The following is a 14036-nucleotide window of genomic DNA, read 5'->3' as shown; positions in this document are numbered from 1 at the left end:
CCATTGGGAAGAGGGAGGTTATCAAAGGCACTTATGAGTTTTGCTCGGTTTTTTAAAATATGTGATTTCAAAGAGAAAGTTACTCATTTGGCAGACACCTAGGTTTGTACTTTTTAGAGTTTTCCATTTATGGATAGGAGTAGAACTTTAAATATCCTACTATAGAGTTTTGGAAGAAAGAGAAGGGTTGCCAGCTCTAAGAAAGCAACACTGTGGCTTGCGTGGTGGGCAGATACCCTCCGGGCAGAGACAATGTAATTCTCTCGTGATCTTATATATGCTTGTATTTCACATCCCCGCAGGAGTAATCTCAGTAGACGATGTTAGTTCGCACCTGCTACTGCGCAAGAGCCCAAGTACCTTCCAGGTGCACATAGTCAGATGCGCGGTTACCTGCCAAGCTGTCTGCCCACCCTGCGTGCTCAGCTCTTTCTGTTAACTGCATACCCACTGGTGACTCAGTGATCCCCTCCTTTTTTTTTTTCCCCCTTTGCGACAGACCATAAAACCATGGGAAACGCAGAAAGTCAAAATGTAGTGCACGAGTTTTATGGAGAAAAGCATGCCAGCCTGGGGCGCAAGCACACGTCGCGCTCCCTGCGCCTCTCGCACAAGGCGCGGCGGACCAGGCACGCCTCCTCGGGGAAGGCGATCCACAGGAACTCCGAAGTGAGCACCCGGTCCAGCAGCACTCCCAGCATCCCCCAGTCCCTGGCCGAAAATGGCCTGGAGCCCTTCTCCCAGGAAGGCACCCTAGAGGACTTCGGGAGCCCCATTTGGGTGGACCGAGTGGATATGGGCTTGAGACCCGTGTCTTACACCGATTCTTCCGTCACTCCCAGCGTAGACAGCAGCATCGTCCTCACGGCAGCCTCTGTGCAGAGCATGCCAGACTCGGAGGAGAGCAGGCTTTACGGGGATGACGCTACATACTTGGCTGCGGGAGGCAGGAGGCAGCATCCCTGTACACCCAATGGGCCCACTTTCATGGAGACCGCGAGCTTTAAGAAGAAACGCTCCAAATCTGCAGACATCTGGCGGGAGGACAGCCTGGAATTCTCACTCTCTGATCTGAGCCAAGAACATTTAACAAGCAACGAAGAAATCTTGGGTTCCGCCGAGGAGAAAGACTGTGAGGAGGCTCGGGGGATGGAAGCCCGGGCGAGTCCGCGGCAGCTCAGTGCCTGTCAGCGTGCCAATTCGCTGGGGGACTTGTACGCTCAGAAGAACTCAGGGGTGGCGGCGAACGGGGGGCCGAGGAGCAAATTTACAGGCTGTTGTCGGAATTTGGTGTCTGACATTCCCGATCTTGCAAACCATAAGATGCCACCAGCTGCCGCTGAAGAGGCTCTTCCGTACAGTAATTATAACACACTTCCCTGTAGGAAATCTCACTGTCTTTCCGAAGGTGCCGCCAACCCGCAAATTAGCCATAGCAACAGCATGCAAGGCAGAAGAGCAAAAACAACTCAGGTAAAGTGACTGAAATCTGTTTCGGTATTTTGGAAACGGTGCATGACTTTTAAGTGCATGATTTTGCTCTTAGAGGTTTCCCATCTTTTAGCCGGGTTTTACCCCGTGTGCTGGGTTGGGGCTGCGGCTGATGCTGGAGGATTCATCTCCTTTCTGCTTTGCCCCTCTTACAGCTCTGTGGTTAAGGGGTGGGGATTAAGGTGAAAGTGTGTGTGTGTGTGTGTGTGTGTGTGGTGTGACAGGAGTGGGGATAAAGCTAATAACTTCATATTGGGAAGCTGCCTGTCCGACTCAGCCCTTCAGCAGCATCTTGCTTATTCTAAACTTCCGTTCTAACGTGGTCCTATCCGTGGACAGATAGGGATGGTGGGGTGTGGACTCTTGGCGCTTATTTCTTCGGCGCCACAGGTGGGAAGAGGTTAGTCGGCAGCCCGTTGGAGGAGGCATTTTTGATTCAGGGCGGGCTCTGGTCATATGTCAGCTTCTCTCAGGGGTTGGCAGGCTGACTGCCTTACCAGGAGCCATTTCAATTTCCTGTTTCTTGAAATGCCGGCCAGCCCTCTCTCTGGAGGGAGGTGTTGTGGAAGGAATAACATGGGTGGGTTCCAGTTCGTCCTTTGCAGCCAACTAGTTCTTGACCTTGGGCAAACCCTGACTTCTACTTGCTCTTCTGAACAATGAGGGAAAGATGCTCGATTTGCTTGCTACGGGGTCTAGGTTATGAGAGCCTGGGTATGAAAACATTTTTTTCGAAGCTTTAAAACGAGTCTTACTAACGAAAGGAGGACCCGTTCCCTTAATTAGTCATGGTAATTAACATGAGGATGGTAAGGCAAGTCGTCCTGCTTGCCTTGGTCCTTTGCTGGTCCTGCTGTTCCCTGTAGTGAAGTTCCAGGAGTCCTGGCCTGTGTTGAGGATGGGTTGGTAGTTTGCAGGATGGTGTTTCTGATCAGGGATCCAGACGGGGCCCACTTGCCTTGGAAGGTGTCTCAGCCACCCGGGTGACCAGTGACCACCACCGAGGTCAGCTGGAAAACAGCAGGTGCACTCCGACCTGGCCAGCAGGGCTCGGTGTTGCACCTTCTGGTCTTGTTTCAGTGCAAGTCAAATGGGGATTTCAAGGGTAAATTCGCTTGGGAAGGGTGTCTAAATAGAATGGGCAGATGGTGGAGCACCTGGGGAGGGGGCAAAGAAAACTGGCACTAGACCTTCTGTGTTCCTGCCCGAGAGCAGGGTTTTTCAAATTTACAAAAAAAATTTTTTCAGTTTTCAAAAATCTCAGGTTTCTCATTTTATTTTGGAATTTTAAATTTCCATATACAAGTCATCTAGGGATACAGTTTTTTTTTTTTTCACTCTAGCTTTCTGTATTAGAATCATCAGATTTTACTGTGTATTCCTCTGGGTTTCTGTAGGTTAAAGGAGCCTGTGTTTGACCTTTTACTTTGCTTTTTAAACACGTATTTTAATTGTGGTAAAAGTACACATAACATTTACCATCTTGTTCATTTTTTTTTTTAAAGTGCAGTTGAGGGGTGTTACGAACAGTCACTGTGTTGGGCGGCCACGACCATCCGTCATCTGCAGAACGCTTTTCATCTTGTAGAACTGAAGCTCTGTACCCATTAAACGATCCTCCCATATCCCCTCTCCCCAGCCCCTGGCCAGCACCATTCCACTTTCTGTCTCAAAGAGTGGGACCACTCTGGAGACCTCATCTAAGTGGACTCATGCCATATTTGTCTTTTTGTGACTGGCTTCTTATACTTACGTTGATTCCTCCAGGTTCACATGTTGTAGCATGTGGCAGAAGTCCCTTCCCTTTTTAAGGCTGAATAATCTTCCCATGTATGGATAAAACGACTCCCCCACCCCGCCCCACACCCCCCACGCCTCCCATGCCTCCCACTTCATCCATTGGAGGACAGGTTTTGCTGATGGTGTCCAAGCCAGGACCTGGCTCACCTCTTCTTACCTGAGTAACTTTGGGCAACATTTTTAAGTCTCTTGAAGCCTTAATTTCTTCATCTGTCCAATGGGGATAATAATACGTTTTTTTGAGAAAATGGAAGCTGCCAGCAGGGGAGACTCTGTAAGCTGCTGTGGTTTTCATTATTATTAATGGTGTTAGTTGAGGACCCAGGGTAATTTGGTGTTTTTATATCAAATTTTGTGTTTTAGAAACACAATTACTAAAAAGGCTGATTTCTGTGATTTTCAGAAGATGAGCTTGAATATTGCATCTAGAAGCCTGACTTGAATTTTTACCCATCTCTTTTCTGAAGCGAGATTATAAGGTTAGAAATGACTGAATAACCCCCCTCTGTGGTCCCTCTGCCTGCTCTGTGCGGACTCTTCCTGCACTGGCAACCTGACCTGTCAGGATGCGGGTGAGGTCGGTGACCTATCAAAGGGTCATCTGAAAGGCACTGCAGGCTGTGTCTTGAGGATGTCGCCAGATTGGCATTACAGGCCCGATTCAAAGAGCTGGTTTACTGGCCCTCGCAAGTTAGAGCAGGGTACATTGATACAGACTGTTGGAAAAGCAGCCTTGCCTGTGGCTGGCACTTTCACCTGGCACAATGCTAAGTTGGCACACATTCTGTGTAAGAGTTGACAGGGGTGCCCCGGGGTACCCTGGCTCCCTGTCTCCACATCCCCAGCACTGGGGACAGCTGGCTCTCTGCTCCTCCCAGCCCCTAACTCACCCATGGGGGTGTGAGCCTTTGAGTCATGGCTACCCCCAGAAGAGGGGCAACGCTGGTACCCCTGAAAGTTCTCACATGTAATTGTTGTATGACATTTCCATTCTTTGGCTTGTCACCTTCCAACATGGTTAATGTATGGGAGTGAGATCATCTCAATGTGGTGCCTCATAAAGCACCGTGGTAGCTTAATGTAATGCAAAGTGCAACGCAGGAGGAATCTTAAGAAGTTCATTTGCATCCCGGCTCACTCCTTACTGACTGGTGACCTTGGGCAAGTCACTCCATCGCAGGCCGCTTCTCTGTCCAGGGTGAGTGACACCAGCCTCTGTCAGGGCCATTAAGAGAACCACATGGGATTCCATGTGTAGAAGCCTTTCGCAGAGTCTGTAAAGTGAACGGAAGTATTATTTTTGTCTCGATTTTACATGTTGAGCGAGGATCTTTAATGACTTGAAACAAACCCCAGAATTATGCACAACACTACCCATCCACCCACGCTTCCTAGTCTAAGTTTGGCGTGTTCATCCAACGCGATTTCTTGAGAACCCACTATGTTCCAAACAGTGTATTTTAAGAGGCAGTGGGTGTGAAGGCTTCCTTGAAAAGATTTTTTTTTTTTTTTTAATTTTGGTAGAAGTTTCTGACCCAGGGGACCTCTGCAGCGAGTTGGGACCGTGGATGTGAGAGTCTCCTCGTCTGCCCTGGTGATGCAGTCGAATTTGTAACAGCCCTGTCAGCAGTGTCACTCCCCAGAAAAGAGTTCCTGGCAGGCAGCTGGCCCAAAGGCACGGCCTTTGGGCCTGGGAGACAATATATTGTATCTGAAATAACATGAACAACATCTTTTTATTTGAAAATGATCAAAAAAGAGTTTTTGGCCATTCTTCCTATTTTTTGTGTTTGTTCAGGAGTTGGACATGTTACTGAAACAGGAAGGCACCAGAATTCACATTTAGGTTTTAAAAAGTGACACGTTTTATGTGTCTGCCACACAGTCAGTGCTGAGGAATTCTGTGTGTTAAATTCAGTATGTTTAAGTGTGTGTGTGTGCACTGTGCATACAGTTTCATCTTGTGAGTCAGTCTGGTCGTCATCTGTGGGGAGGGTTTACCTGTATCTCTTAAAGCCGAGTTTTCTTGTATTGACTTCTGTCAAATACCGAGTAGATTGCCCCTTGATTTTTTTTTTTTTTTTTTTGGTGAGCGGGGGAGGGACAGGTAATTAATTTTATTTATTTACTTATTCACTTTTTTAAATGGAGGCACTGGGGATTGAACCCAGGACCTTGTGTGTGCTAAGCCTGCTCTCTACCACTGAGCTATATCCTCCACCCTGACCTTTGATTTAATTGATAACCTCATTGGGTGTTTTTGGCCTGAACTTTATTCTCTCAGTCTTCCCATGGTTAATGGACAGAGGAGGGGGCAGCCTGGTTTCATGCAAAGAAGAGGTTCTGAAGTCCAGCAGGTCTGAGCTTGCAAGTTTGGACGCTGTTACTTGTTGGCTGTGTAACCTTGGAAGGGTCTCAGTGACTCTTGAATGAAGTTAATGTCACGGTTCCACACAGGCAGGAATGTTAATCTCCTGGCACAGTATTGCATGTGATAGGTGCTCTGTAAATAATGTGATGGTGAAGTTTGTCTTAATATTCTGGAGCTCAGGTCTTCCGTGTCTCTAAGACCACCAGCAGGTGAGGTGGAGAGAGAAAAGTACCACCTGATGGAGGGTCTTGGAGCCAAGTCCTATATCTCAAAGGGAAGCTTTGGCTCAGAGCATTTGTGCATAACTTGTGAGGAGAGCTTCATTCATCCACCTGGAGATAAACGAAAGGGAGCCTCTGTGCTGAGACTGTCTCAGGGGATCGCCGCCAGAGGCCCTCTCTGAGCTCCTCTCGGGGATGCGGTGCTGGTGATGAAGTTGGTATGTTGGTCTAGTTTCTGACGCCTTCCTCACGCTGTAGCACAGAGTGGGACAGAGGGAAGGCCGAGCTCCGGGCCCCCAGGGGCCACTGCGGGGATTCATTTCAGCCTGATTTCCAGTTGCCAGCTCACCCATCATCTCTCTCTCCAACCCCATCGCTTTTCAGGGATTAGCTGGCAAGGTCTCACAAATGGATTAAAATCCAGGTCTTCTGATCCACAGGCGAGAGTTCATTCTTCAGAAGCAAACCCACATCACACTACCTGCCCATGTTCAAACAGGTTTCAGTTCATGTGCCCTCAGATTTTAACATCAAAACCCTCAATTCTGGTACAGAAGCCAACAAAAGAAAAGCAAAGGTTAGTGGAAAAAAATAGTAGCTGGCCACTACTGTGGCCCGAAACAGTGGCTCCCGAAAGATGTGACCAGAGACAACTTTAGAAGGTGTCATTCCTGGTGACTCTCTTGCTTAAATGAGTAAGTGACAGAGTTGGTGATTTCAGCGAGATAAAGGGGGCAGCCTTGTCAGAAGATCGTGAGTTCCTACAAAAACTGTGTTGAGTTTTAAAATTTTGTTTTGTTTTACACTTGGCTTAAATGGCTCAGGGGTAAGTATGTTCCCTGAGCTGAGAACAGACATCAGCATCCCAGAACTTCTTAACCTTTGGTCACAGATTCCTTTGAGAGCCAGATGAAAAACGTGGATCCTTTAGGATCAACACCTTTTAGGGACCACCCTTCTGCCTATCATGCAGGGGATCCTCGGGTCCTCCAAGGTCCATCGAGAAACCTCTGGTTAAAACCTCAGGTTAATTCTTCATGAAACAAAATATTTTCATATAAAATCCACTTCTAAAAATAACATCTCTTCCTTCCCTTCTCCTGTTCGATTCTTCTTTTTTGCTTTCCTTTTGATTTTTCTTTTTCTGGCATGTAACTTAAGCAATGAGATACTTGTTTTGAAGACCAGCCCATCCATTTTCAACATGAATATCTATCTCTTTTGCCAAGAACTTTTAGGGAGAGAGAGGGTGAGTAGGTGGCTGAGAGATGGCTTATATCAGCAATTCTCAGACTCGTCTATACTCTTAAAATGTGTTACAGATGCTGAAGGGCTTCTGTTCATGTGGGTTACATCTATAAATATTTATCACATGAGAAATTGAGACAGAAATATGAAAAAATGCTTGCTAATTCATCTTAAAATAACATCAACAAATCCATTACATGTTCACATAAATAAGTTTATTTTTAAAAATTTATTTTCTAAAGTTAAAAAAAAAGAGTGAGAAGAACTTTATTTTTTTTCAAATCTCTACAATTTCTGGCTTCCCAGAAGACCCTAAAGTCTCATATTGGCTTCTGCATTCACTCCCTTGCGGTAAGCTGTTTTGGCTGGACTGTAGGAGGCAAACCTGGATCGAACAGGTGGTTGGAAAAAGGAGGGCCTTAGGGCCCCCTGAAATTAATTAAGGACCCCTGGTCCACACTTGGAGAGCTGCTCATTTATGTTAATACAGGTTGGAGAAATTTCAAGCCTTTGAAAATCACATGCTGAGTTTAGTGCATAAAGAGAGGAGAGTCTGTGCCCCTCGGTGCACATTGTGTCCCACAGTAATGTGTGATGCGGGTTTCCTAGCATGACTGAGGAGGGCAAAGGACTGGGAGCGGGAGTGGAACCCCCCCTCCCCAGCCAGCCTGCTGTGTAGCCCTGAGAGCATCTCCCAGGAGGCCAGGGCCCAACTTAGGAAACTCCCAAGGCTTTTCACTCTGCCACTGGGGCTCGTGGACAGAATATCTAGTCTGGGCCATGAAACAGCCCAATATGTCTTTCTCACTTTCTCAACTTTTCAAAAGCTTAAAGAAAAAACCATGTGGATGAATTCTGGTTGTCTCCGTAAAAGACGTAATAAACCTGGATGGCTCGAGGGTTGCAGCCAGGCTTTCCAGTCGGGACTCTTCTGTGACTTCATCAGGAGTTGAGTGTGAGCGGAGCCTGGAAATGACTAGAACGTTAAATCAAATGGAAATGTATTCCCTGAGGCATGATTTTCTTGTTTTGAGAGGAGGGTGGAAAATGAGCAGCCGTTAAGTTGTTCAACAATGTTTGGTGTTTTTTTTTTGGAGTGCCTACGCCATGCCAGGCACTATTCTTGGCACTTGGGATGCGTCAGGAAAAGATCTCTGAGCTCAGGGAGCTGGTTGGGTTGAGGTGGGTGTGGGTGTGCAGAAACACTTAGCACCACAAGCACGTGGCCTGCTGCGGGGGAGAGCGAGGTGAGGAAGATCAGCTGGTCAGGTTGGCCCCCTGGAGAGGGCAGACTTGAGTCAGGATTTGAAGGGGAGATGGGAGTGGCCCTCTATGGCTGAGATGCAGTAGAGAAGTTGGCATGGCGATTCGAGGAAGGCACGAGAAGGCTTCCAGCTTAGGGAAGAGGGACTTGAACTGAGCCTTGAAGGATCAGGATTCCTGGAAGCAAGGAAAGTTGGGAACATACACTGAAATGAGTTCTTCAGTTTCACTGGTGACTGGGTGCATCCGAAGAGCCAGTGCTCAGGCTGGTATTGAGGGACGGCTTGATGGACAGTCTCAGGAGCCCTCCACCCAGCTCCTGGGAGACCTGACCCCACAGTGATGTGCAGGAGGGACTGATGGAAGGAAGGGAGCTGGGGAGTTTGTCGCTGAACTGGGGATGTGGCACTCAGAAAAGCAGAACAGAGACCAGGGGGTGTGATCTATCCTGAGGAAGGGTGACAACAGGTTTGAGGCACGCACCTAGGAAAACAGATGAAAGGAGAGAAGATGATTCATTAACTCAGACCCTGAGTGCTCTCCAGTCTGGAGTTACCTGAAGCCACATTTCAAGCATTTGCCAACTTCCTTCCGAGTCCCCTTTTAGTAACAGTCAGAACTTCAGTTCCAAGATTATAATTGAAAGAGAGCTGAGTCACTCCCATTGGGAATCATTAGAGGGGATGGAACTGGGTGTCTGAAACTTAAAAGGGCATGGAGATTTTGCCTCGGAAAAGGAAGAAGAGGGAAATAGAGCCAGTTTCTAGAAATGCTCAGAACGAGCTGGGCCACGTACAGAGGAGCTAAGAGTGGGAGGCCCCGGAGGCAGAATTTACAAACTTCAGAATCAAAAATTCAAAAAGACACTGGACATTTGTGCAGAGAGAGAGGGGAAACAGAAAAGCCGTGCCATGATGGAAACTGATCCTGTGATATGTCTGTAAATCAAGAATGGCGATTATTAGCAGCGGTGCCCAGCAGCTCCTCACTTTCAGCAAGAAAGCATCCTTTTCTTAATTCATCGTGCAGTTTTGTGAATGTGAAAATAATTAAAAAAAATAATTGCCTTGGCTCACACCAGCCTTGGTCTGCCTCTCTGCTTTTGCCACGAGACCTTGTTTTTCCCAAGTTCCTGGATGATGACCTTTCTTCCATGTTAGAGCAAAAAGGTAGTGAGTGAGGTCAAGTGGTGTCTTCTCTCCTGGGGCTGAGATGTAGGAAAGGCTGAGGATGGGCATGACTGTCATTACAAGTAACACTCATGAACAGGTACTGTGGGCTCGGCACAGTTCTAGAAATCTGTGTTGAGTTACTTCAGTCTCATAGCATCTTATCAAAGTAGACATTGTTGCTACCCGCCTTATGCAGATGAGGAAACCGAGGCACGGACTGGTTCACAATAACTTGCCTAGAGCTGCCATTTGCTGTCCTGAGACTGCCGAGGAGTGTGTTGAGCATACAGAGAAGGGAACATTGGGAACCAAAGACAGTCTTCGTGTGTGTGCATGCACTGGGGAGGCAGGCACTTAGAACTTGCAGATGAGAAGAAGATGATAAACCTGAGGGAGAACAGTTTAGAATTTAACAAGGCAGAAATGATTCCAGTTCAAGGCTTCTGCAGGTCAGAATCTCCTCGCCCCGCTGGAATTCAGTGCCCTCTCCTCTGCAGTATTTACCTTCTCTGTACAGGTATGCTTCAACAAAGCTGAATTCATCAGGGAAATTAGACAAAGTGAACAGCATAGCAGCTTCTAATCGCATTCGACTTGGAACTACAAGTGGCCAGTTGATCCCACTGGTCCCCGAATTGTCCCAGGGCCCTTGAACTTTGTGGCTAACTACCATTTCAAAATTGTGTTCATACATCATGTGCACAGCAAACCTGTTCCTCAGGCCATTTCTATAAGTCCCCCGTGGAAACATCTTGAGCCTTGGTACCATGTGTCCTCAGCCCACATTCGGGCTGGGTGATCCCCTGGTTTTCAAGGCACTGAAAACAGGCTTTGAATTTGCTTCTTGCCTCCTCCGTTTTAGACCAGAGCTCATTTCAGCATTTGTTGCCCAGCTAAAATGACTAAGAAAACCCTTGCCTGGCAGCTGTTGAATGTTCTGGTCAACAGCTGGCCACTTGTGCATCCGATAGGAAAGTGCATACGTTCATGCTGGGAAACTGCCAATGTAATGGAAACTGGTGAGTGCTCTAAAAATCTGGCTTGGGAGGATTTGTCCAGAGAGAGCAGGGTTTCAGAGCATCTTCTAGCCCATGAATGTTGTTTATAATCGGAAGCCTCTTCAGTGGAGTGGTTCAAACCTGGGGAGTTTATTTTGAGCTGTTTTCAGGAAATCTCTGGCCGGATCATGCGCCATGTTGGGAGTTATTCCTCTGTCTAGTGAGGATCTTACCATTTCCCTTGCTCTCCTCTGACTTTTGGTGTGAGTTTCAGTATTTGGTTAAATATTCTAGGACTGGTCACATGCTAAGACGTCTAACTAGATAAGATGGAACATACTTTGAAGACTGCTGGGTTCTTGGGGGGCTCTTCCCTGGGGTTGGTCATCTGGGTTTCTTGCTGCTGCAAGAGTTGGGTGGTTCACAGGGGCTCTGAGTGTGGGGCAAATCAGATTTCTCAGGTGTGATGTGTCCTTGAGGTGGAGGTGGGCAGGAGGAGGAGCCCTTCGGAAAGATGCACCAGGAATGTTTGAATCCTAGTGATGCTGTCTTTCTTCTAAGCTGTTGGAAACCCCATCACAATGGTATGCACCCTGGCATTTGTGAAGGATGGGCAGTGAGGATGCAGCCTCAGAGCGGGCTTTCAGTGTGTGAGCCTAGAGCCTCTGCGTCAGTGTATCTGGCTTTGGTTTGTTCTAGAGATTCTGAGACCTGTAAACTTGTATTTCTCCTGTGGCATTTAGGCATCTGGATAAGAAAGCCCTGCTGTGGATGACTCTTTCCTGCTCTAAAGATGGGGGTGGCTGGTGTAGAGAACATGGAGTCCCTATTGACCACTCGGGGGTTGAGTGATGACCTCTGGCTGGGTGGACATCATTTCCCATTCCCTGATGCTGAAGCACAGGTTCCTGAGTATCTGGGACATCCCAAGCTTCATGACCAAATAGGGGCTGGGTCTGGGCAGCCGGGATCTGTTTCCCAACAGGCTGGGTCACGTGTCAGTGTTGGGTGCTGTGCATCCCTGAGCCTGCTCGACCACTTGTGGAGACGAGGCAGAGCCAGCTTGGGTCACAGATGGGGAGCATTCCCCAATGGTTACGCTGGGTTGTGTGCTCCAGAAGCATGCTGGCTCAGCTGGGGCCAGCGGGCCTGGAACCTGGAGGAGTCACTTCTTTGCTCAGTTTAGTGGCCGTCCCAGAGTTGAACACACACAGCCTGGGCCATCGTGAGGTTGTGACGTCATTTGGCATGAGCAGATGTTCAAGTCCGACAAAGAGGTGAGTGTCTATTGAGGCCTTAACCCTTAGGTTCAGGAGGGACGTCAGGGCATTCTGTAAAGGGGGTCATGCTCTGTGGGGATGGATTGGACGGTTCAGAGACATGCCTTCCGGTCTCTGCCTCTGCTTCTCTCCATCTTCTTTCATGTGCTCCTCCCCCTTGCCACTGCTTTTGAGTGTGAGCTCTTTGCCAGGAAAGTCAAGGCAAAGAGATGAACAATCATTCAGCGTTGACTGAGTTGACTGTGTAGGCGTTGACTACCGAGACGGGTCTGATCGGGCGCTGCATGCCGCTGAGCCTTCACGTTAAGAGTGGAGAAGGTGGCGGGAAGCTCGGGTTCCAACCTCCGGTTTGCCACCCACCAGGCTTGGGACTTGCTGGAGCCTCAGCAGCCCCAGGCATTAACCAAGGGGATGGCTGTGTAAGGTTCCTTCCGGTTCTAGAGTGCCTGGAGTCCATTCCCTCCTTCTTTGTTCTGAAGTCTTTCTCTTGTGAACTCAGGAGGCTCCCCATGTAGCTTATCTGCCCCTGTCTTACAGGGAAGCAGCTTGCCTTTCTTCATTTTGGAGGCGAGTTTGTAGCTGGTTTTGTCACTTCTTCCAGAGAAAGACTGAGATGTGAAAATGAATCCAGATGTTGGGGAACACACAGACTTCTCATCTCCCGCTACCCGTGGTTACTGAATAATCAGTCATGGCCAGATTTAGGTAAATGTCCCTACCAAGGAGAAGCGTGGGTTGATGACGACGGTCTCTTGTTTGTACCGAGGATTTTTACTTACTGGATCTGGGTCCTCGATGACCATCTATGTCAGGTTAACAGGCAGAACAGCTGGTAGCAAGGTGGCGGCATCAGTCGTTGTCAGTCACAGGGTCTACGTCTGAGCCGCATCTGTGGTTTCTTTGATTCCCTTAAGTCCCTCTAAATCCCAGGGGTCTAAACTCCATTGTAAAGGCAGTTGATTCTGAGAAATTTGCTTAACCATTTCCTGCTACTGTCTTCCTCCTTACTTCCCACTTGTTCTTCCTTCCTTCCTTCCTTCCTTCCTTCCTTCCTTCCTTCCTTCCTTCCTTTCTCTAATATACTTTTAATTTTAGAACAGCTTTAGAGCACCCTTCAATAGCTCAGCTGGTAGAGTGCAGGGCTGTAGAGGTGATTAGAACAGCTTTAGAAGAACATAAATGTTGCAAAGATAGCAGAGAAAGTTCCCGTATGTCTGGCACCCAGTTAACCTCGAGCACCCGGCTGAGGTAGTATTTGCCAGGTTTCTCCCCTACCAAGCTACTCTTTTTCTAACTCTTTGTGCAGTGTACTCTTTGTGGAGTTTTTTTTTTTAAGGTGTACAATGTGATGAATTAGTATGTATATTTTGTGAACTGTTTACCACAGTCTAGTTAATTAACACATTCGTTATTCACACAATTACCTTTTTCTTTCTTTCTTTCTTTTTTTTTTTTTTGGCGATGAGAACACTTACAATCTACTTTCCTAGCAAATTTCAAGTGTACAATACAGTGTAATTAACTAGAGTCATCATGCTGTATGTCAGGTCCCCAGAACTTACTCATCTGTAACTGGAAATTTGTACACTTTGACCAACGTCTGTCTCCCTGTTTCTCCCAAGCCACCAGCGTCTGACAACCACCATTCTGCTCTCTGGCTCTGTGACTTTGACATTCTTACATTCCACAGAGAAGTGAAATCATACAGCGTTTGTCTTTCTGTCTCCTTTGCTGGTTTCCATGTCTGGCTATGCCCATCTTTTAGTGTCTCACTTAGTATCTATTTTGTGATGAAGGTGAACTCTGAAAGCTGTAACTTAGAATTGACTGAGTTAGATGTGCAGAGATGCGGGCACAACACCTATTCAGATCTCGTGCAGATCAAAATTAGCTTGTGGCTTGGTTCATTCTGCTCCGTTGCCTCTCAGCAAAGATTTGAGCACAAAGCACTCATTTTTGTGGCGATCGGAATATCCTGTTAGGTTTTACATTTTCAAACCATAATTAACTGTTTATGAGACTAAAGTGGTTAAGCCCCCAGACTTTGCCATCCTCGTCCTACGTCAGACTCACGTTCTCATTCTCTTCCTTTGAGAAAAAACAGTCTAATTTCTTTTCCATTAAGACTGTTGAGATGTTCTGTCCTATACTGCGGTCATTATCCTCCCTTGATTACTACCATGATTTAATTA

The 14036-nt window shown here is 47.4% G+C and overlaps 1 protein-coding gene across 4 annotated transcripts in view; it reads left to right on the top strand.

Annotated features, from left to right (window-relative positions):
* Positions 1-14036, top strand: part of TIAM1 (TIAM Rac1 associated GEF 1) — a 188861-nt gene that overhangs the window by 59099 nt on the left and 115726 nt on the right. The window contains exon 2 of one of the 4 annotated variants that reach the window (XM_010977358.3): positions 500-1473. The exons of the other annotated variants lie outside the window; for them this stretch is intronic. Coding sequence (XP_010975660.1) covers positions 511-1473 — 963 coding nt within the window. The 5' untranslated portion in view covers positions 500-510. The remainder of the gene's footprint in view (positions 1-499; positions 1474-14036) is intronic. 4 annotated transcript variants of the gene reach the window in all.

The sequence above is a fragment of the Camelus dromedarius genome, chromosome 2, assembly GCF_036321535.1.
Source record: "Camelus dromedarius isolate mCamDro1 chromosome 2, mCamDro1.pat, whole genome shotgun sequence".
In the NCBI taxonomy this organism is placed as follows: domain Eukaryota; kingdom Metazoa; phylum Chordata; class Mammalia; order Artiodactyla; family Camelidae; genus Camelus; species Camelus dromedarius.
Note: the sequence above shows the minus strand (reverse complement) of the source record. Positions and strands in the feature narration are given on the sequence as shown.